The 24,707-nt window shown below is 39.6% G+C and overlaps 1 protein-coding gene across 2 annotated transcripts; it reads right to left on the bottom strand.

Annotated features, from left to right (window-relative positions):
• Positions 1–800: 800 nt before the first annotated feature.
• Positions 801–21,569, bottom strand: TMEM244 (transmembrane protein 244). 2 transcript variants are annotated; one of them, XM_039532639.1, is made up of 7 exons: positions 21,537–21,550; positions 20,382–20,514; positions 12,700–12,785; positions 12,005–12,078; positions 4,793–4,918; positions 2,758–2,802; positions 801–1,134 (listed from the first exon to the last, which is right to left on the bottom strand). In XM_039532639.1, exons 2-7 carry the CDS (start codon positions 20,511–20,513, stop codon positions 1,040–1,042), a joined length of 558 nt encoding a protein of 185 aa, XP_039388573.1. In that variant the 5' UTR covers position 20,514; positions 21,537–21,550; the 3' UTR covers positions 801–1,039. The 2 variants fall into 2 exon arrangements, with proteins under 2 accessions (XP_039388573.1, XP_039388574.1); XM_039532640.1 differs by lacking the exon at positions 20,382–20,514 and having other exon boundaries at positions 21,537–21,569.
• Positions 21,570–24,707: the final 3,138 nt, after the last annotated feature.

Here is a 24,707-nt window from a genome sequence, read left to right as displayed (position 1 = left end):
CTTACTTAGGCAAAACTCAGGCCAAATTCACTCCTGCTGTATCTCTACTCAAGTCACTGGAGTTGCATGTAAGATGAATTTGGTTCACTGGGAGTCGTGCTTAGCATGAACTGCAGGATCAAGCCTATTATATGTAAATAGATGAAGATTCATGTAAAGGCATTATTCATGTCAAGGCATGTCAAGGCATTATTGTTTTTAAAATAATTACAATCTACAGGCTAGGTCATAGGGATTGGTCATGCACCTGGCATAACTCAGGGAGCAAGAAAGGGATGGGTGCAAAAGTGGCTGTAAGCTACCCTTGCCTTCCCCCATTCTAGCACCACCAAACATTTAGTGGATCAGCAGGGCAAGTTAGAGCACCCTTAGGGCTGCTCTATCATACATTCCATTCCCTATGCCTCCCTTCTGCATGCACTGCTCTGGAAGTCAGAGATCAGCTGGAGGTTGTTGCTCACTGATTATGTCCCTTTTAGTCTTATATACCTCCTGCAAGAGGACTGCAAGATGTGGTGGTATAGAGCTGGCTAAACTAGCCCTATGCTATTCAGGGATTCCCCTCTGTGAAGGAGACCCACAAAGCCAGTGAAGATGGTTTTGAAATTTCTTTGTGCCACTGAAATGGCACAAAGAAGCCTTAATCGAGAGGCAGACTCTGGCCCAAGATATACTGACACTTCATGAAATAAATTTTATTTCACAATTTACAAAAAAAACCTGGAAGCTTGAAACTGATGTCTCTTTGCTTACCAATTTTTTTCCTCTCTTCCTTGCATGCACACTGTACATGAGTGCTGTGCTGCTCTCTCTCACTTTTTGGTTGGTTGATTTTTAGGAAAAGGGGAGCGTATTTAAATGTTTGCTATGGGGAAAATACCTGCACAAACAGCTAAAAGTAATTGCATGGAGTTTGTAAACAGGTGTAAGAAATAAATGGTACAGTAGGCTAAATATTAGACTAATAGTCTTTGTTAGTAATGTAAATTAGATAATAGAAATAATATAGACTCAGATACAAATGCCTATTTTTTGCTTTTCAAAAATCATCCAGGACTGGGTAAATGAAGTTGTCCTTGAACAAGCAGTATGCTAATACCTGTCCTCCACAAATCATCAAAATTAAGCCAGACCCTGAAAGGAAATGTAAGAATATTCTGTATTAATGTTAATCCTGGCATATAAAATTTACAAGAATTTACAAGAATAATTAAACTCATCCTATTTTTATAAGCAACCGTATTTAAAGAGAGTAGTTTTTGTTACTCACATACTTCTCTGGTATTACAAAGAAGAAAGTGAAACTCCTCATGCCAATGACTTTGTTTTTTCATTTTGAAAACAATATTGATTTTTCTCTTTCATTTCTAATCATGAGGCCTTTTATTCTTATCTTTTGGTCCTGATCCCTCAAGTGGCTCCGTATGGTCACTGGTGTCTATGCAGAACAAGTTGCAAGTCCAGGATTTTGTCTGTGCGCTGCTGTCACTGAGGGTTTCAGCACAGCTCTGCATACTTAACTGCTCCTGAAGAACTGGCTTCCACAATTTTTCTAAATCTCAAAGTAATGGATTCCCACATAGAGGGCAGGGATCCCTAATCTTACACTGAAATCAGTGGGAGTTTTGCCATTCACTTCAATGGAAACAGGATAAATCAGGACCTGAATCTGGCTCACCTTACAGTTGCAGTCCTGTTGACTTCATACTGTTTGGTACAGTCCAATAGATCTGTAAATGTGACTTATTAATGTACATAAGTGAGCAGGATTTGGCCCTAGAATATACATTTTAAGGCTTGACAAATGTTAGGTCTGAACTACTTGCCTGAGTCCTTTTTAAAAATAGTATCAACTATTTGGAGCGCATGTTACCATCTTTCTTGTTTGTTTGAACCTGTTAGGCTGTGCATGAGGTCACACACACAGACAGGTTCAGGGTCTATTCTCCCTTCGAAAGTCCTTTCCCTACTCCAGCCTTTCTGAGTTCTCCACTGTGGGGGTCTCCCACATAAGGATACATTCAGTCTCTGAGTTTCCTAAAAAAGCTCTGGTTTATTTATATATGGCAGCCTGGCACAGCTGGACTCCCAGTCAGGTTTTATCTTCAACCCCTGCCTCACAGTGATCAGCATGTCCTGGTCTGGTAAGTCTTTGTAAGTGTGGGAGGTTTGTCAGCTCTTTCCCTCTCTGCTACAAGCTATAGCAAGAGTCAGCTATTTCAGAAGCACGGCAGCTTTTTCCCTCCTAGTTACCACTTACCATACCCTCCCGTGACAAGCTGCTTCTTAAGCTTGCTTCCTCTAGCCAGAGCAGGCCCTGCAGAAGGGCCTATTTGGTAGTGGTTGAGCCCAGAGGATTTCATTAGCCTTCTTCTGATTGGGATGGGGTGTCCACTATCACATACCATACCATACATTCGATAGAGAGGGAAATCTCACAACTGGAGCTGGATGAATAATGGATGTTTCAGTGTTTTCAGTGAATCAAAAAGTAAAAAAAAGTTTGAGTGTTTTTAAACATTTTTCATTTTAAAAAATCTAAAGGAACTTTCCAAATGAAAAGTCACTAGAAAAAATTAAAATGTTTAATTTTGACAGGAGTTTTTTTGTTTGGTTGGTTTTTTTTTGACTAAATGTTTCTGTGTCATTGAATCTACAGGTTTGATCAAAAAATTTCACCTGGCTCCACTCATAACTACAAATACTATGAATCTACACAGTTTGTGATTATTTCAAAGTTAAATAATTGACCTGTACCTAAAGCCATCCACCAGTGCAACATCAGAGGGAATTCAGACATAACTGTAAAATGAAAAACATTACATCATAAATTATTTTAGGGTTGTTTCTCACATGAAGAAAAGCTGAGTCTTCTAAAATAAAAATATAAATTCAGATACAGTTACTAAGACTGTAAAGTCTAATGAAATGTAAGCTCCGATCCTGCAAACACCTGCCCACTTGATTAACTTTACTACTGTGAGCTGTCCCATTGAAAGTTAAAAACAGGTGTAATTATTTACAGGATTGAGGGCTTAAAATGTAAACTCTGAGGCAGAGACTGTCTCTGTTTCATTATATGTTTGTACAGTACCTAGCACATCGGTGGATACTGATCTCACTGAGCCCCAAAACAACATCAGCTAGATTCACAAATGAGATGTAAATGTTGCAACACCAACAGCTCCATTCACAAAAGGATTTAGGTGCCTAACTGCCACTTTAGGTGCTTAAATCCCAGAATCTGGCCCCATCAGGATTCACAAAATCTCCACTCAGCAGCCCCAAAACTCTGTAGGCATCTAAAATCACTCAGAAGTAACAGTTTTTGCAGTTACAGTTCCTTTAGTACCTATGTTTCTGCAGCAGAAATAAATAATAATAATCTAATTATTTTGTTTTATTTTCTTAAAGAAGATCTGAATAAGATACATAAGATAACCATGGAAACCATCTTCCTTGGTAACTCCAATATGGTACAGAGTTTTTGTAATTTTCCTTTAAAATAATTGTTTCTAAGGAAGGAGAAAATTATTTAGCAGGATTAACAGGGATATAAACTGCAGTGATGGGATGAAATCCAGTAAAGGAAATATTATACCCTGATCCTGCAATGAGGTATTCCAAATGGAATTCATTGCAGGACCAAGGTTTTTAGTCTGTATCAGGAAATTGATCCTAATAATGAAGTCTGTTGCTCTCTGGAACAATTTCTCATGGGAAATAGTGAAGTCCCATCCACTGGGTTATTTAAAACCAAACTGGACAAAGCACACAAATAATAACCGGAGCCATTGTGCATTGGGAGGCAGGGGCGGCTCCAGGCCCCAGCACGCCAAGCGCGTGCTTGGGGCGGCATGCCGCGGGGGGCGCTCTGCCGGTCGCCGGTAGGACTGCAGGCGGCCTGCGGGAGGTCCACCGGAGCCACGGAACCCGCGACCGGCAGAGTGCCCCCCCGCAGGCATGCCGCCGTGCTTGGGGCGGCGAAATGGCTAGAGCCGCCCCTGTTGGGAGGGATAGATGATCTAATACTTCTTTCCTATTTCTAATTTCTAGGATAAATATAATAGGATGGATAGGCGAATCCCCTATAAAAGCATTGTGATGGGACCAAGAGACTCCACGTTGGCTCTGGCAAGGATGGGGTTAAACATCTCTCCCAATCACCCATCCCTGCTAACCAGCATGGGTAGATCAGCAGGTGTTTCCAGCAAGAACTGCTGATGAACCTCATTTGCAGCATGCAGCTCTTTCCTCAGAGGAAAGAGAGAAAGTGACAAGTGAGGATGCTGGAGTGGATCGTAGGCTCTGTTTTCGTTGTTGGGATTTAGCTGAAATGAGCCCCAACGTAGACCTTTTGTGTTGGACTTGGCTAAGGCAAGCTTCAGTATTACATTGAACTAGGGCAGGGGTATTTATGTTTGAGCCTTAAAGGGACAGGGCATTGAGGGCAATATTACTTCTTTGGTTTTATAGCAGTGCACACCCTCCAAGCTGAAACTGCAGGCAGGCAGGCTTCTGTCCTTGGCTGCCTTGTTGCCAATAAAACCTCTAAATACACTGCAAGATAATTTAACATTTGGAAGTTGTTGCAACAAAAATGTAATAAGATTTTTAAATGGCCATAACTCATCTACATGTGGCGCTTGAATGCAAGAAAGATGAAAATTTGAGGGAGAAACTTGAAGAAAAAAGGCAAAATTAGTCCAATAAAAAAATTAGATCAATAGTATTTGACTAGCTCTATTCAATTTACCGTACTGCAAATATATTTAATAACATTCGCACTTACCAGCTGCAGTTATGATGATATGAATAGCAGTAACTGTTATAGCATAATCCCATACCCATTCTTCCACAATCAGGACAAACAGCAGTCCACAAATAAAGTAGGTTATCTCCAATGAAACCAGGAGAACTATAAAGGAAAACAGAGAATTTACTCCCAGCAGAGTTTTGGAAGGGTGGTTCCCATCCTTGCAACTAATGGCAATAGGCAGTTCTGATTTCTGAGGTTAACCTGTGGCCTGGTCTACACTAAAAAATTAGGTCAGTTTAACTACCTCAGTCAGGGGTGTGAAAATATGCAGCTGATACACAAGTTCTTCCCCTTAATGGCTAAGTTGTATCCCCACTCCCTTGTGTGGAACAACAAGGGCCATATTGTGTCATCAATTTCTAATGCGAGATCCCCATTGAAGCCAATGGTAGTTCTTAAAAACCAATGGCACAATCACCCAGTGGCTCCTTACTGGAAACAATAGCCGCTATAATGAGGAGGGACAGGAATAGTGTCAGGTTATCCTATGTGTTAGGTTTTTGCGTTCCTCCCAGTGCAGTGGAGGGGACCTGTAGTGGGGCAGCTGCCCCACTCTCGCAGAACAGGGGTTAACAGCAGCTAGGAAAAGGCTGGGAGGCAGCCAATCAAGGCTAGGCTGGGCCCTATAAAAGAGCTGCAGGGCCAGAAGCAAGAGAGTCTCGCTCTGGCCTTGGAGGGAGATGGGCCTAGCAGCCTGGGGGCAGGGTACCGGACAGAGCAGTGCTGGAAAAGGGCAAGAGGCGCTGGGAAGCTCCAGCCTGGCAACTCCCCAGGCTGAGGCCTTGGTCAAGGCCTAAACAGGTACTGGGGCTGCAGGGATGTAGCCCGGGATTAGGTAGAGGCAGCTGGTCCAACCCCCTTGCCAGTGATGAGTGGCCATTACAGACTGAAGTCTGCCCTAGTGAGTGAGGGCTAGATGATGACTGGCAGTAGCCACTGAGGCAAGGTGGGTTTAGAGGGTTGGGGGTTCCCCAGGGAGGGGAGACCCAGAGAGTGGGGATACTGCTGGGGCATAACCCTGAGGTAAAGGACACTGGGGTCCAGGAGGGACATGGGGCCAGCGGCAGGCGAGACACCTGGCTAGCAGAGGGTGCTCTGAGGCTGGAAAGAGCTAATTCCCAGACAACCAGCAGAAGGTGCTGAACCAGTGAGTCGTTGCTTCGCTACCAGACCATAGGTTCCCAGTCTAAATATGAAGCAGTGACCTAGAAGGGAATGGCTCTATTATTTTATTACTAATCAAAAATCTCTGTTACAAAGTTTCTTTTGGGGGGCAAGCGGGGGCAGGCAGGAAACATTCTGGCCATTTCTCAGTTACCCAACAACAAAAAATGAAGTACAGTCCACTGGTTTCAATTTATAATTTGGTTTTATATCTTGAATGTGCCTTTGTTTTCATGCTAAAATGGCACAGAACTATCGTATATATTGCAAACTAGTAATGTTGGGTTTGTTTGGTTTTTAAACCACAACTTTGTATGTGATCGTGTCTGCTGCAGATGAGCACAGTTATGTGCCAGATTGACAGGAAGACATCACTAAGTAGGAACTGAATGGACAGACATATCCCTTAGTATCCTAACTGTCCATAAAATAAAAATAAAGCTGTCCTTTAAGAAGTCACTGATAAGGATTTTATAAATGTAACTGTTCTACAGCAAAATCAGTTAGGAAAATGAAATGCGTTTTTTAAAGAGCCAGTATTTAATCTGAAAGTAATTTAAGGCCCTGATCCTGCATATCCTTATGTGTGTGCTTAATATTAAGTATGTGATTGGTGCCACTGAAGTCAATGGGACTACGCACATGCATAAGTGTTTGCAAGACAGGGCCCCACAGAATGGGCCATAACAGCTACTTTGTTGTTGGTAGGGAGCTTTCAAAATAGAATACATTCTTTTTCTTTTTAAAGGGACATGGTCAAATTAAAAAATCAGACTTAAAATCTTTATCCCACTGTTACTGCAAGTAACAGTTAAGGTTACTACGACAAAAAGAGAGTAGAGAAAAATATTTTTGCTTCTTCAGTTTAATTTGTGCATTTGTATATTGCCAGTTTCATTCTTTCCCTTATATAATAATTTTTTTAGTTTCCACTGTTGTTTTTGCAGATCTTTCACCCAGCAATGTGAGAGGGAAAAAAACATTAAAAATCAGGAAAAGGTGATTGTAAAACCACGTACTCAAATAATGACAAACACTTGCGTGAATGGAGTACCTGAAGCTATTTTTAGCTCTTTTTTCTTTAATTGACTAGACTTCAAGTTGATTGTGTCCCTTTAAATTTTACTAGTCATTTTAGTGCTCATGAAAACGGGTAACTAATTTGAGCCAGGTGTAGTGCAGGGAGGTGCTGTATAAGCTTCCCAACACCAACACCTCAGTCTTGACATCTCACCTCCATTTTCAGCTTCAGGCTTCTCTTTTCTTTGGTTACAACTCGGTTTTGTAATGTGCACAAATGAGGCCTGCCATAATATGAGCACGATCACATTCATTTGTGACCTCAGTCCTACACTTGAATCTTCTCTATCTCTGTGTCAACAGACCTTCAGCAGCTATTGTTATAGTTTTTGTTTCACACTGTTCTGCTAACAGATAAATGCTTTTCAAACTAGGGTGACCAGATGTCCCAATTTTATAGGGACAGTCCTGATATTTGGGGCTTTGTCTTATATAGGGTCCTATTATCCCCCCATCCCGTCCCGAATTTTCCACACTTGCTGTCTGGTCATCCTATTCCAAACAGAAAAGAGACTAGTGTACTAACCCATTAATCTCCCAGTCAGATTTAAAAAGGGATCTTATTAGTGAGTTAAGGTACCCACCAGCTAGAAAAAATTCATTGCTACAACATTAGGCACATATATAGTGGTCAATGGTGCAGTTTTTCTATATCACATAATGTTTAAACATTATCAGAATCAGAAAAAATAGTCTATTTTTTTTTTACCCACGTTGGCAGAAACCTTTTAAATACAATTGATAAGGCAACCATGTCCTCAAAACAGTACAGTTTTGGAAATTTGGGAAATATTTCACCCCAGATTATATCTTGTATGTATTTTCCCATACTTTTTTGCCTTTTTGTCTGTAGTCTCATGACAGTATGAGCTTGTTTGTACCGTGTTCCAGTGTGGTCATGTGGTTTATGCTAGATGGGGTTGTGTAAATGTAGTAGAGTCAGACTTCTGGAGGAGAAGAAGCCAGATATATCTCATGCCCTACTTGATAGACGGGGAGCAGTATACTGGACTGCCAGACCTTTCAGTTGTGTACGGCACAACATGGCCATCAAGCAAGCTCTCAACAAGGACTGTGGGAAGCATCAGCATCTTTGCACAAAGGAGAAGGCTCTGACCAAGTAGTATCTGACTGTGCGTTTTACGGCAGCTATAACAGCTATGAAACAACAGATGTGTGGAATGCAGCCTTCAGCAACAAATCTCCACAAAGAAGCTACCACAAAGTGCTTGACTACAGATGACTCTGCTGACCAAGATATAAAAAATGTGACTGAAAGAATGACACATTCTTTTAGCACTGAACCTGAAACAAGGCCAGACAACAGATAGCCACTTGTGAGCATTGCAAGTGCAACATCTGCTGTGCCCCTACCTGAAATTGCAGAAAGTTTGTGCATGATAAGAGAGACTGTCACACAAGAAGTGAAGCAGTTTGTAACCAGTAGGCTGCAAAGGGATGAGATAGACCTCTTTGATCCCATAAAAAGGCATAATCTCAAATCATTTGGTAATCTCAACAAAACAATTGAACAAAAGAAGCACAAGCAATTGGTTGTCAGATATTCAGAAAGCTGACAGTTATTGCCCAGTCCAGAGATGCTGATATCCAGAGTTTGATGAAGTATGAGCTGGCACCTGTCCCATTTCCATCTTTATCTTGGACAGATCGCTATGAAAGACCCAAAAGAGCAACACGCTGGCTTGGCTGGAGAAAAATCAATCAGTATTTGAGCTATCAGCATCTGATGAGCCAACATTAGCTATTATAGATGGTATGATGCTGCTGCAGATGGTGTGCACTGATACTGCCAAGTGCAAAACTTTTGGGGAGCTGTCTGATCAGGTGTTGAAAATTATCCTTGGACTAAAATGTCAATACACTGCTGTGGTTGGTGACAATTTTATGCAAATAAAGAATCAATCAAATCTGGTGAGAGCCTGCAGAGGGAATGTCCAAATGCAAGACGTTCAAAACCCCACTGTGTTAACACCACTATCAAAGCAAAACTTGAAGATGGTATCAAATCCACAGAACAAATCAAACATTGCAAACTTTTTCCTCCAGGGGACTGGATTGTGAAGCATGGCCAGAGATTTCCACCTGGTCATGAAGTGTATTTTGCTGGTGGGTTTCACGCCATTGCATAAGCAGTGAAAGTAGCACTTGGCACCCACTCTGCAATACCAAAACTCAAGGCAGAAGACAAGGAAGAATATTCATGCTATTCTTGTATATTGCTCATGCAAAGCAAATACTTGGATTAAACAGGGTGCTAATGTGGAGCTTGGACACTGATGTTGCATCTGCATGCCCATCTATTCTTGGGATAGATTAATTCTGTTTCAAAACTGGTGTTGGCCAAAAGAAGAGAATCATTGTCATGCATAGAATGGCTATGGAGCTGGGAAGAGACTTTGGCAGTCTTATTCTGCCAAATATTCATGTTGTCAGTGAATGTGACTCTACTTCAGCTTTCAGTGTCAGGGGGGGAAAAGAGATGGCTGAATACAGCAGCTGAGTATAGAGGTCAAGAAGGGTCTGAAACATCTTGGGAGCAGTGCATCTCAGATAGAGGAAGAGACAGAAGCCGCCTATGTCTCACTAGTATCTTGATTGTACTGTGGTAAGAAGCAAGCATCTTCGGATAATGTATGCTATAAATTGTTTGCTAAGAAGAATAAAACAAGTGAGAAACTACTATCAGCAATGGACTCCTTCAGACACCACCTGAAATGTGCAAATTATCATTCATATATGTAGTTATGCAAACAGTTCAGTATCTTCAAGTGTCCCCTGTCAGCAACAGGTAAATGATAGATAGCATTGGGCATCTTGTTCCTAAAATAATGGTGCTGCCACCTGCTCTAGAAGCCATCCTCACCTTTGTGCGGCATGGCTGGGAGAGTACCTGTGCAACAGGGAGATGCAAATGCCACAAGGAGAGTTTTGTGTGGTCCAATGTATGCAACTCTGACAGTGTGGCAACAGAGTACTGAACACATCAGATGCAGAGTCTGAGGGGGAGTAGAAATGTTTCAACAATCTGCAAGGTACTGTGACTATTTTGTGGGTAAATATAGCTTGAAGCAGTATTGCATTACACATTCAGCAGCTCGTAGTTACATGTAGGGGTTACATAAGAGTACCTGGTTATACTTTTGTTATTCACACGATATAATCACACAAGACATTCTACAGCCCTTACATGAATTGTCATTGTATTCAGTGATAATTACAATTATACCAGGTGTGCTTTCTGCTTATGTCTCCGGCTGGGCAGATAACATCAAAAATATGTTTTTACAATTGGGGGTAAGTTATGTGCATAACTTCATAAAAATAGCAGTTAGAAAAACTTTTCTCAAATCATTCCATTCTACAAATAATGACAAATAGTTTGATGTAGTACATGGTACAAACAAGCCCATACTGTGATGTGACTACAGACTTCTGCTTTAACCGAAGGCAAAAAAGTATGGGAAAATGCATAAAATATATTGCCTGGGGTTAAATATTTCCCAAGCTTTCCAAAATAGTACTATTTTGAGTACATCATTACATTATCAATTGTATTTAGAAGGCTACTGCTAATTTTGGTCAAAATTAAACAGTTTCTTTGAGTTATGGCCCCTTTTGTGATTTGATTGATTTTTCAGATTGAATGGCTGATAACATTTACTTTAGACGTTACGTGATATAGAAAAACCGCACCACTTCTGGCATCTACATCCACCCTTGTGATGACTACCACATATGTGCCTACCATGGTAGCAATGACATTTTTCTAACTCATGGTTTAGCCCATAGTGCCCAAAATGGGTCCAGGCTGGTAGACTATAATGCACAAATGGGTTAATATGTTTTCAGGATATCTTGTTTAACACCCTGCACGTGAAGGCATGTAACAAACTATTATGTTATAATTTAAATACAAATCCTATCAATCATGTTGAGATTCAATATTTACATTGGCATTGTGCAAATGCACACTATTTCAAACTGTGTAGGATCTATATTTTTTCTAGTAACCCTTTTTCCTGCTAATCTAATTGATATGTTCTTTTTTTTTTAACATCTAAAATCAAATCAATAATGGCACTGAACAAGCATCCCGGCACTTTCTATTCCTGTAAGTGTTTAAGATTATGATCTAAACAATTTACATTTGAACAGCTCTAATTCCAGCTGACGTGGTTTTTCTTTGCAACAAATTCCAAACCTGATGAAGCTTAATTTATGTAAATGCTTCTTTTTTCCCCTACAGAGAGACAGTAATAGCTTTGGAAAGGGTCACATTTTTTAAGATCTTGGACAAATATGTATAGTGATTTGTAGTCGCTCAAACTATACTTTATTCTCCGTTAATACACTGAACTGCCATTGGGCCAAATCCTGAAGTCTTATCTTACTTTGTATTGACTCCTTGCACTGGCAAAATTGCCATTGATGTCAATAAGAGGTTTATGTGACTTAAGAATTTGGCTTATTATTTATGAGGCCCTATTGGAAGCTGGTTTGAATATGGATAATAGGAAGCTTTACTGTAGTAGAGACTAGATTCAGAAACCTTACAAAGAATACTTAATAGTTTTATAATGAAAATGAAATTTCTTCTTCATGGTAGAACAATTGGTTTCAATTGAGAGATGCAAATTTGGAAGAGAGAGCATGGGAAAGGCTATGGGTTACTGAGAGGACAAGAAATATGTTAATTTATAAAGTGACCCTGTGAAAGAGTTATGGGGAAAATGAGCAAATACTTAAAATTCAATACCATTAAAACATCATTAAAAATACTGAAGCTAAGTGGAGAGGCATTATTAGAATGTTTTAAAAATACTTTGTACATATGCATGGGGTGGGGGGGAATTGGGGTTTATGTCTACAAAGTGTCTATTTTCTTAGTTCTGCAAAAGCTAAGAAACAAAATCATGGTACCTAAGTAATTTGGGTTAATCCATGAGGGATTTGTCTTAAAATCAAAAGGTGCCAAACCGTCCAACATTTCCAACCTGTGGAGATTTAAAAAAAAAAAAAGTTAATCATTTGCATATGCTATCACAATTAATGTGTTGGTTACATTATATAATGTAGTTTACTCTATGATAGTAGTTTACTCTTGTAGTTTACTCTACAAGATTCCAAATCAAGTAATCTGGAATAGAGGAGTTCACAAGTGTCCCTGGTTTGCTGCCACTGTGTGACGTGGGCTTGCCTTCATATGCTGTGTCTATACTCTTATTTAATATCAATTTGACATCCCAAGTGCTCTTAATGACTTTCTGAAGCAATACAGCTAGTCTTTCTGTCAGCCACAAAAATCTTTTTTGAAAAAAATGTTATCTTTCCCTGGTGTTCAGGTTTTCGGTTAGTTATATGTATGTCAACTGGTTTGATCAAAAATAAAGTGTGAGCCAAACTGGCAACTAAAAGTATTTTTGTCTGTCCGAGTGCTAATTTGTTCATCTAAATGGAAGCTCAAGCACTCTAGCATCTGATGCTGAAAACTTTGCCTACAATATAACTGAGGTCATATTCTAGACTTCTCCCCCTCCTCTGCTCCACCAGGTTGTAAATCATAAATGCCCCTTTTATGTTCAATCACATTAATTATGAATGCTAGAAATTCTTACCTGAATGCTGTGAAACAAATGCTTAGGACCACATAGTACACAGTGTAGAAAACTACTATACATATCAACAGGTTCAGCAGCACAATCTGTAAAGAGAAGATGAAATTAAACCTACTTCCTTATCTGCATTTGTCAGGTGGGGTGCCAAGCAAGCGATGCTAGATTTCTATTTAGGAAATATTTTTTTTAATGTTTAAGGGGAAAGAAGTATTTGGGTATGATTTTTTTTACCTTATCTTATATAAAGTCCTGAAGTAAATTTTGTTATGTGTTTTCAAATAACCCAACCCCTAAAATTTATCAATTTTTTTCATATTTTTGAAAAGAAATATACAGTGTAATGAACATTCCTTTCTTATTATGTATCCACAGATTAACTGCTAGAGGCCTATGTAATCAAAATGGCCAATGGAAAGCACATTTCCTGGCAGTTAATGATCAGCAGGAGGAGTTGAGAGCCTAAGAAGAAGATCCAGAGGTTTAATCAAGTCTAGTTATTAACCGCCAGGAAATGCCCTCCCTATAATTGCCATCATGAGGTGTATGCATATATACATATAGAAAACCATACGGTAGTAATGCTTTTATCCTGTCTGTGTCTAGAGATCTATGTGATGCTACTATATAGTTTCATTGACAAGGACATAGACTCTGAAAGGACATCTCTCTTAAAACATAAAACAATGTAAAACCTTATTGAGGCTATTTGTAAAAAAAAATCCAAGTTTTCAAAAGCAACCATTATCTAATGGTCAAAGCAAAGGTCTGGTGGGAAAACAAAGAAGGCTGGATTCCATTCCATGCTTTGCTACAGACTTCCAGAGACACCTTGGGTACATCATCTAATGCCTGCGTTCCTCGCTATCCTCATCTGTAAAATTGAGGTAACACTATATCACAGTGGAATTCTGGGGCTTAATTTGTTAATGTGTTTAAAGTGTCTTAAGATCCTTTGGTGAAAGCTGTTAGAGACATGTAAGGTATAATAGTTCATAGATTAGAAGGCTAGAAGGGACCATTACGATCATTTAGTCTGACCTCCTGCATAACACAGGTCATAAGACTTCCCTGAATTAATTGCTGCAGGCATATTGTATTTTATAGGCTAATATCTATAATAACAGATGCTGGCCACTGGAATCCACTTTGGTTTCTGTCGTTCTCACTATTGTATATGATGTGCTCTGAGGTATCCATTCACCCCTATATTTAAAAAAAACACACCGTGAACACCCATCGCAAAGTCAGGGATTTGCATGCATAAAAATCTGGTGTGTGCATTCATTTCAAATGCACACTTAAAACCAGCAAGCACCAGATGTTTACAGCACAGTGTGGTGGGCGGGATCATTCTGGAGCAATAGCGTCAGGAGATACATGTTTCTCTCCCTCAACTTCCATACTGTCTAATGTTTTCTCATGCTGGTCAGTGTTTATGTCCCTCCCTTTCCTTTTCTTTAAAAAGCAGCTTCTTCTTTCCTCTCACTGTTACCCCTTTCAGATTTATCCCCATGTTCCCTCCCATTTTACTTTTATTCTTTCCCCTAATTCCTCCATTTTCATCTCCTGTATCCTATTGCCTCTCCTCCACTCCTTCCCAGCACTTTCTCTCCTGGCCTCTGCACTCTCAGCAGTTCCTTGTTTATTTCTTCACACAGGGGCACCTTTTTCTTCCTACGGAGTCTAACCCTTCTCTTTTCCTCATGTTCTTCGTCCCCCACCCTATCTCTGGAGAATTAATATAGGTGTGCATGTTTAATTCTGCCACATGGTCAGGTGGCTGCCTTTTTCTACCTCTTGCTTTGACAGCTTCTGCATTGTGCAATGACTGAGACAGATACATGCAGAGTGGGAGCAGCAGACAATGAGTGCAACAGAAGGCAACTGACACTCACGTACCTGCCTTGTAGTTGGAATGGTGGATGAACATTTCTTAGTTTACTGAACCTAGTTTTTCTTCCATTGCAGTCAAAGACCCGTACAAAAACCAAAGGGAGATTAGAGCTCTGAGTGTTTTTACGTATTTGCTATTAGTATCAAATTTGTACAGAGCTGAAGGCATTTGCAGCTTGGTAAATTCCAGTAATTATTTTTTATATTAGTATGCAAGAAATGAGGTTCATGCTCTGGGCCTAATTCTTCACTGCTTTGCACCTTGGTAACTATTTACACCTGTGCAAAGTGACTGTAAACTGCTAATATTCTGGTAGCATTTTACACCCAATTTGCATAGGGGTAAATGACTGCACAAGGTGCCAGGTGATGGAAAATCAGGACCTCAACATAATCATGTTAATCTTTGTTACCAGGAGCTGTCATCTATCCTGAGGGGAGATTGACTCCAATCCTACTGGGAACAATAGGAGATGATGCCCAGTTTTGCTTGTTAGCCTTTAGCGTTACTCTTATTGAAAGCAATAGAGATGGCAGCAAGTTTGAAAGACGGCAGTACTTTGTGGAATTCTTTGTAGAAGAACATTCTTCTTCAGCAAGAACTACATATATTCAACGGAGAGGGCAGGCAAATCAAACTTGGGGGTAGGGTGAGGGGCAATTTGCAGGACAGGAGCGAGGGTGAAGGTAGGGGTTGGCATATGCACAGAAAACTGTGGAGGTCATGAGATGGGGAAAACTAGCCACTTGCTTTGGTTGCTTTGTTCTGATCCAAAGTGGCGTAAAGCAGCCAGAGTATTCTCGTAAATCTGGCACTAAAAGTTTTGTTGTTGGTTTGTATTTTTTTAAAACCCACAATCACAAGTTTGGTACTTGAGCTGGTCAGAAATGTGTTTTCCCCACAGAAAATGTCAATGTTTTGTCAAAAACTGACATTTGTTTGGTTTGCAGGTTTGCTAACAAAAATCAAAAAGCGTTGAGTAAAGCAGTTATTTCCCATGAAAATTTCCATTATGTCAGAAACCAAATTTTCTACAGGGGGGGAAGTTTTGAGGGGAAAATTTTGACCAGCCTTGCTTGATACTATATGCAAGGTTAAAAACACACATACACAACCTTAACTCTGTCTTGTAATGACAACACAATGAAAAACCTGAACAAAACTCTGTCTTTAAAATTCAATTTAATCTAATCTGCAACTGCAAACACAACTGTACACTACTTCTAATTTCATGGCTATTGCATGGTATCTCTAGAGGGAAGAATTAGGGTTGTTTGGGTGTTTTAGAAGTGCATTTCAGTAACTTAATACGTTTGAATTTCTTTTAAATTTAACTTTTAACTCTGAATTAAATATTTGGTAACAGTTGGCTAATGTGTTCTGAGCTGAGTTGTTCAGTTTCTGAAAACTCATTTCTATGAGGCCCACAAATGTTAAGCCTTATTGACATAATGCCATGAATGTTGCACATTCAGGATCCAAATTTAAAACACTACCACACTGGTGTAAGTTATTTCCATCATTTAGGTCTGCTGGTGAGTTTTAATATCATTTATTCCTGTCTTTTAGATAGTCCCTGCCACAGAAGCTAACCATGTCTTCATCTGTCTTCATCTGTGCTTAAAAACGAATAGTATGCTGTACAGGGTTTGAAATGAAGGACTGCAAGACTATTTCCTTTTTTTATTATTTACTATATGTGACGAGACGAAAGGGAATACAAATTCCTTTGATTTAAGTCTTGCTGCAACTTTTGAACTCCTGCTAGATTCCCACACATTCATAACAATAACCGATAAACAGGAGATTCTTCCTTTCATAACACTGTAATTAAAGAGGCTTAGAGAATTTTCTTTCTTAAAAATTACTTGATATAAATGTTTGCTCTTAACTTCTAGGTAAAGAACATATCTCATCCAGCGTATGGAGAACAAGAGCACTATATGAAATGACTACATATATTTATATATTGTGATAGACCCGGGCCAGTTGGGTACAGCAGAATTGCAGAAGGCAGATATACTGGCCACTGGATTAACAGTTTTCTGTTCCCTGACTGACCAGAGCAGGGGCTGCTCCAGGCTAATGAGAACACCTGACTCTAATTAACCTGTAAAGAGTCAGGTGAGGCCATTCAGTTAATGTGACCACCTGACTCTAATTAAGGCCCTGCTGATACTATAAAAAGGGCTCACTCCAGTCAGGCAAGGGAGTCAGAGGAGAGGAAGTGTGGCTGAAGGGCTGGTTACTGAAGACACCCTAAAACATCGTTAAAGGAGCCCTAAGGTAAGGGTGAAGAAGGGAGAAGCAGGAGAGCTGTGGGAAAGTGGCCCAGGGAAATGTAGCAACTCTGGCAGTGAAAGGTTGGCTGCTAACAGCTGCTACCATTAGGGTCCCTGGGCTGGAACCCGGAGTAGAGGGCGGGCCTGGGTTCCCCCCAACCCACCACTACAGGAACATCTCCTGGAAGGGGAAGTCAGGTCCCTGTCAGGACAGGAGGCTGAACAGAGACTGTGGGAGTTCTCTCACCAACCTCCTTGCAGCCTATGATGAAAAGGGGTCAGTAGACTGTAACCCTGGCCCTAGAGAGAGAAGGGCTACGTGGAGGGTCACAGTGAGCCACTGAGGCTAGCATAAACTGCCTAGAAGCGCAGGACCCACAGGAGCAAGGTCAGAGCTCTGCCACAATATATAGTCATTTCATATAGTGCTTTTGTTCTCCGTATGCCAGATGAGAGTGCGTGCGTGCGTGTGTGTGTGTGTGTGTGTGTGTGGAGGTAGATCTCTCTTTCTCCATATATCTTCTGCAGAGGTAAATAGGTCACAATGTCACTCTGATAGTAGTTTATGTAGATTAATTTAATTTAATATGGTTATTTACAGGTATGGGATAAGTTAGACTAAGGAAGATTTAGGAGTACGTTTTCAAAGAGATGTATGACACAGACACAAATCCTTTCCTTTGTTAATAAATCCTGGGCATGTAACATCCATACTCTGAACCTTCACTTCAGTGAAAATACCTCTTCTCTTGCAAAGAAAATGATACTTTCTCCCTTTATTTTATGAGTGCTCTTCTGTTACATCTTTTCTACTACCTTTAGCTGAATCATAATGATCTGACTCATGGAAAGTTGTAGAAGTTTGTTCCTTAAGCGTACATCTTAATACATACTAGAATACATACTAGAAAACCGATCAGCCAATCTAAATGGTAGTTGATAACCTATCAAAACATCTTATGTTATTATAAGTAATCTGGGAGTCTCTGAGGCCACTGAATTTCTAAGATGAGTGTTAGTCTTTTTTAACATCCTTTATGATCAGAATGGGGGGGAAAGCACATTAACTAATTATATTTGTATATGACCCTAAGTGAGAACAATGACAATATAAAGGCATCTAGAGCGGTTACTGGTATGGGGCCTAATCCTGCAAGTTGCTGAGCACTTCTGTAAAATGCCAGACATGCTCAATTCCTAATATCAGCTGAACTGAATTGACATCAGTGGGAGTCAGGAAGCCTCTGTACCTTTCTGGATCAGGTTCATGAGCAGCAAAATAAACTGAGTTTCAAACTGGAAAGATGCAAATTGATATAGAGAAAAATTCCAACCACAGATAATCAGTGGGTGAGAATTCCAGGAAAAGGAGCTATGCAAAAAAAAAAAAGACCAAGAAGTGATAGTATTCAGGAATTGGCTATGAACTTGCACTGCAACAGAAATGGCAAAAATAGGTGACAGTATGATGACGTGTTGCAGCAGAGACCAGAGAAGTGAGTCCCTTTCTGCGTGACATTAATGACTCCACACGTAGAACAATGTAAATAATTCTAGGCAACACAATACCAGAAAGACATTAACAATATCTTAATTAAGAGCTGGAATTGACTTCTGAAAAAGAGTAAAGATTAAATGTGTGTAATTGGGAAATGATAATTGTATACTTAATATTTGAAGAGGGACAGGAATTGTTTGGAGTACAATTAAGTGTCATGGGAGGAAACAGAGCTGGTCAAAAAAAAATTCATGAGACATTTTGAAATGTCAAGTTGTTTCCATTTTGTGGAAATTAAAGGGGACTCATTTTAGTTTGATCAAATTGTTCAGAAAAAAATTAATCAAAATCAGTTACTGAATATTTTTATTTCCCTTAAATAGGATTTTTGGTGAGCATAACATTGGATTGTTCTTAAAAAAAAAACAAAAACAAACTTTAAATACATTTTCAAATGTTGCTAACATACTTACCCAAAACCAAACAGAGGAAGTCAAGTTTCTAACATAATTTCTTAGGCCTGGTCTACACTGGGGGGGGGCGGGGTCGAACTAAGGTACGCGACTTCAGCTATGTGAATAGCATAGCTAAAGTCGAACTATCTTAGTTCGACTGACTTACCCGTCCTGACGCCGCGGGATCGAAGTCTGCGGCTCCCCTGTTGACTCCGCCACTGCCGTTCGCAGTGGTGGAGTTCCGGAGTCGACAGGAGCGCGTCCGGAGTTCGAACTATCGCGTCTAATCTAGACGCGATAGTTCGAACTCCGAGAAGTTGAACTCTCCGCGTCGACCCGGCAGGTAAGTATGGACCTACCCTTAGTTTTGAAAAAAAAAAAGGCTATTCAGCCACTTCCAAAACTTAATTTACTTTGTTAATTATTGCTATTTCTTTTTGAATGATCTTCTGCATAGGATAATCATGCCTACAGAATGGGGGACTGTATCCAGGAAAGTAGTCACTCTGAATAGAATTTAGGTGTAGTACTGGACAGACATGAAGATGAACTCCCAGCATGATGCTGTGGCAAAAAGGGCTAATGAGATATTTGGATGTATAAGCCGGAGCAGTGAGTAAGAGAGGGGAGGTGATTTTTACCTCTGTATATGGCATAGGTGAGACCGATACTAGAATACTGCATCCATTCTCGTGTCCACAATTTTAAAAGGCTGTTAGAAAAGGTACAGAGCAGAAGCACAGAAATTATTCAAGGGCTGGACAAAAATGCCTTCAGTGAAAGATTTAAGAAGCTTAATCTGTTTAGTTTTCCAAAAAGAAGATAGAGAGATGACTTGATTATGCATGGGGAGAAAACAGGACGTACTAAGGGGCTCTTTAACTTAGTGGAGAAAGGCATAAGAAGAGCCAATGTCGGGGAGCTGAAGCTAGACAAATTCAAATTAGAAATAAAGGGCACATTTTTAACAATGAGGATGATAGCCATTGGAAAAAACTACCAAAGGAAGTGGTGGATTCTCCATCTCTTGATGTCTTCACACCAAGACTGGATGCATTTCTGGAAGATAGGCTTTAGCCAAACATGTTCTGCTCATAGTCAAACATAATTTATTAGGCTCAATACTGGTGGATGGAATGCTATGGCCTGTCATATACAGGAGGTCGGATTAGATTATCTAATGATCTCTTTTGGCCTTAAAATCTTTGAATGTTTGAGTTACAAAGTGCTAGAGAATATAAAGAAAACAATCCCGCATTGGCAGATTCATAGGCAACATGAACCTAACATTTTTTCTGAAAGGAGAGCAAAATAAATCATATATTCTGGTGCATAGCTTTCCCTCCAAAAACTTTTGTCCTAGCACAGTAGGACAAAAAGCATACCCATCATTTCTGAAACAGGTTGAATATTTTTGTCAATTTTTTATAATTTTCTGCATCAGATAAGGTCAAAAATAATCTCATCCCCTCCCAACCAGCCAATGAAACAAGCAAGTAAAATTCCTTTGTCCTGTACAGTCTGGGACTGAAAGCATAACTTCCCACTCCTACCCCGTGGCACTTGTCCAAATTAAAGTTGGCTAAATATCTCTTATGATCGGTCAGTTCCATATAATCCTCCAACTTTTGCTTAAATGTAATATCATGAGACTTCACCACATCCTCTGGAAGTCTATCCACCATGCTACCAAAAAAAAAAAACAAAGTACAATCTTTAGTACAATTTTGTAGATGTAGTTTACATTGCACTTAACTAATTAGATATGCATTTCATGGAGGTCTTAACTTTATGTTAGCAGCTGAATTAGGATGGCATTACATCTTATCAGCTGTGATGCAAGATTGTACTGTAATGAAAGCTGTGATGCAGGGGGAAGAGACATGGACTTAAGTGAAAATATCAGCTCTAGAGGAAAGGTTTGAGCTGATGTCCTGTTGACCCTTACGTATCCTTGATTAAATTCTGACCCCATTGAAGTTCATAACAAAACTCTCATTGACTTCAATGGGGCCAGAATTTCACCCTTTGTCCCCAGCATATCCTTAGCCACTACTTCAGGAATGGACTAGTCTGTTATTTTGCCTTGATTATGCTCAAGTAGGCTAGTGAAATGCATTTGCTTAGATGTCAGGAATTTACCACTAAAAGAATGACATCAACAATTAAAGCTCTTTGAATATGTCCAGAAGTATTAAATTCTGCTTCAGATTTTAAAGACGTATTTTGCCATTTGAATTTAAATGTAGTTGTTAAAAAGTCTCAAAACTCCAACATTTAAAGTTTGTATTTCCCCCCTTTTTAAAAAATATACATTACAAATGCATTTTCATTAAAAGTAAAACCCACAAATAAATTGTGAGTCCTAGTTATTTATTTATATGTTTATGCAATTTAAGGAAAGAATGGAAGAACCTGAGGTGATATCTTGGAGAGCTCAAGGTTAGGGTTTTATTAGGCATTTATAAGAATTATATCTAGCAAACTGCACTCTCTTTACATCTGTATCAGACGCATGTTGTAGTATTCACTATCAGCACTATAAAGAAGGTAGTGCACTTTTCACTTGCTTTTTCAGAAACTGAAAACTGGAAAGTATGCTGTCACAACAAAGGCAACTGTTTTGTTTTAAATGCCTACTGTAACTGCGTAATGTCATAAGTACTATAACATGACCTAAAATGTAATACAAACTCAGTTCTTTTTACCTTGGTCTCAGGAAGATTGATCTTAAGAGCCATGTGCGCATCATAAGTAAAAGGAAGTGATGCAGTTACATTCCGTATGTCAATGTCAGCTGGAAAAAGAAGCTATTTTTCACTCAAAAAGTGCTCCTGTATGTGCAGTATAAGACTGAGTAAAGCAATGTTATTGGATTAAACTGAACCAAGACACAAGCCATCTGTGAGCTAACTATAAGCTGCTGTGGCCCAAACAGAAAATCCTTACTAGCTCATTAAATGCTCATACTGTTTGTAGAGATGGTCAACCAAAACATGTACGTCTCGATCAAGTCTTCAAATAGAAAGCAGCAAATGATTATTTCTATTTTCTATTAAATGTTCTTTGATTACAGGTAATAGCAGTTTTAAAGTCTCCCACCTCCATTTAGTTTTACAGTCCTTAAAATTAATTTTATATTCCTATTTACTTTAGGAAGGGTACATTCTTTTTGTTCTTTGTTAGCACTTTTCTGAAAGCTACATTGTATTACATCAGCTATAATTCACATTTCATCAGGTATGGTTATGTTATGTTCTGTGAAGAAATGATAGTCTTGTGATATTGCCTTTCTCTTTTTCCAGAATCTTATTTTGTTCCTTGGGTGGCACGGAATTTAGCAGGTTTTGTAGCAGATCTATCCATTACTGAGCAGTTCTTTAATGGATCTGAATTTCAATTTTGACAAGTGACAGCTAGATATAACATAGTTATATATATTTTTAGGGATGAGACGATACAACGCAATGGTTCCAGAAGCAGAAAATGAATGGATTATTAATTGAATTTCTTTACCGTCATTAAAATCTGAGAAATGATCATTAAAATTTTTGGATTTTTATGAGACAAAATTATTTATTTTAAAACATAATCTATGCTCTACAAACAAGAGTTCCTGCATGTGTATTACACCTCTCATGGTATGTATAATCTCACGTTGTAAATACTGTAGGGAAATAGTTACATGTTTGTGGGAAATTCCCCCCAGTGCCAAAGGCCAACACAATGCCTATGCATCTCTTAAGGCCTAATCTGAGGATATAAACAGTGCCCCGACCTTGTTCTGGACCTACAGGAATAGGTTGTAAACAAACATAACCTGGAATTAATTCACATAAACTGTAGGATTAAATAGCAAATTAATTAGTAAAAATCATAATGAATTAGTTTGTAATAATCTGGCTGTTTGCAAACAGAACAAAACTAATTTTTTTCACAAGGAACCAATTCAACCAGCCCCAAATTGAAAACTGAGATCTAGGTGCCCAACTCTCATTGAAATGTAATGGAAGTTGGGTGCCTAGTTCCTTAGGCTTCTTTAAAAATCCTAGGTTCAATTTACTTTACACAGTGTCAGAAATGTCAAGATATTTAGTAAGGTGGCAGCCTGAGGTAGACTCAGAAAAGCCAAATATTCATAGAATGCCTTTGATCCTAAAAGAGCCTAAAACACTTAATGAACTATATACAGACACCACCACTGACATGACTGTAGTCAGATGGCACGAAAAATGCTGCACCATAGGGAAATTTTCACCAAGACTCTTATGAAGATCCCATGGCATTTTCACATATGTCGACATAGAATCCAGGTCTTGTCTGCCTTGAGGTGTCTTAAATATGTTTGTTTATTCAAAAAAAAGTAGAGATGGGTGATTTTTTTTTATGAATAGTAATGCATATTTTGGATCACCAAATCTATTCATAAATTTTGAGTTGAATTTGTGAATAATTTCAGCTGAAAAAAATGGATTTTTTTTTAAAGTTGAAATGGCTCATTTCAGCTGTTTCAGAATGAAACATATTGAATTTTCATTTTGGAACAGGCTTGTTTAGAAATTGAGCTTTTTAAGAAAAACAAATTTGGAGGTTAAAAAAGACCAAAAAAAAAAAAAAAAAAAGAAAACTGAAAACAAATATTATTTCAGATCAAACTAAACATTTTTTTTTGTTTCAGCAAGAATAAGTGGGGAAAAATCAGTTTAGGTTCAAATCGACCCATTTTTTTGTTTCTTCAGATTTTTCAGTTCGGCCCCATAATGAGGCAGAGTGGCCTCATTCCAGTACAGAGGGGGATTAAATCACCCTGTTGGGCTCAGCAAATTCCATGCCGCTCCCCTCACAGGAAGTATTGCCCCGCCCCAACAAGTATAAGAGCAGGGCCCTGCAGCTCAGTTGGAGCCAGCCATCCCTCCCAGGGAGCAGAGCCCATAACCGGCTGTGGCAGATGATGACTGCTCTGAGCCAACCTGGAGAGTAGACAAATGGCTGCCCCAGGAGATGGAAAATCCCAAAGAGGGAGTGGAAAGCAGGTTCCCCAGTAAGGAGACTGGGAACCAGGTCCCAGTACCCATGAAGCGGCCCCACCAGATGCTGATAAGAGGTAGCCCAGGAGAATGAGACATTGGTCCTGTTGTGGTGCCGAGAGGTGAGCCAATGACCCCATATTTTCCCATCATCCCTGTGATGGGTTCACCTGTCACTTCTAGGTCTCTGGGCTGGGACCCAGTGAAGCAGGATGGGCCTGGGTCTCCCTACCTCCAGCCCCACACTTGTACCCTGAGATCGAAAGCCTGAGCTGCTGGTTCCTCACAGCCAATCAGGCAGTTCAGATATAGCTCACCTGTGTTCATTAGTCTGCCTGGAGAGTGAGCTAGCTAGTCCCATGCTCAGCTGCAGGCCTTCATTCCTGACACCTTCCTAACTTGCTGTCCAGACGTGTTGTTTATACATTTTATGAGTATTTCATATAAGCCCACAACTGTTCATAGTTTGGTCTGACGGTATCACAAAACTAGTCAATAACTAAAGGAACCATTCCTATAGTCATACTACATGTATACCTCATTGAAGTTAATGGATGTTTTGTGCTATGCAGCTCCCTAGCAGCAAGATATGGCCTAAGATACAGAGTTAAGACCAGAAGAGCACTTGTTTGGTAATGTCAATAAACTAGATGTACCTAAACTAATGGACAGACCTCTAAATATAGAAATTCAATAACATGGAGGCACTAAAAAAAAATGAGGGTCAACCACGTGGAGATTATCCAGATTCTGTGATGGAAACTTGCTAATGTTACTAAAGGATGGCAACATCAGAACACATGTACGGCTATCTCCATCTGCGGATAGGGAGGCTCTACACCTCTACATCTA

Source organism: Mauremys reevesii, linkage group 3, assembly GCF_016161935.1.
Source record: "Mauremys reevesii isolate NIE-2019 linkage group 3, ASM1616193v1, whole genome shotgun sequence".
Lineage (NCBI taxonomy): Eukaryota > Metazoa > Chordata > Testudines > Geoemydidae > Mauremys > Mauremys reevesii.
This window is presented reverse-complemented; position numbering and strand designations above follow the sequence as displayed.

Excerpts from the sequence above, each read along its gene's own strand:
- TMEM244 (XM_039532639.1), bottom strand. The coding sequence starts at position 20,513 with ATGGTGGATAGACTTCCAGAGGATGTGGTGAAGTCTCATGATATTACA. Across the intron at positions 12,786-20,381 it reads ATTTGGACAAGTGCCACGGG|ATTGTGCTGCTGAACCTGTT; the intron begins GTAGGAGTGGGA and ends TTCTCTTTACAG. Across the intron at positions 12,079-12,699 it reads ATTTGTTTCACAGCATTCAG|GTTGGAAATGTTGGACGGTT; the intron begins GTAAGAATTTCT and ends AAATCTCCACAG.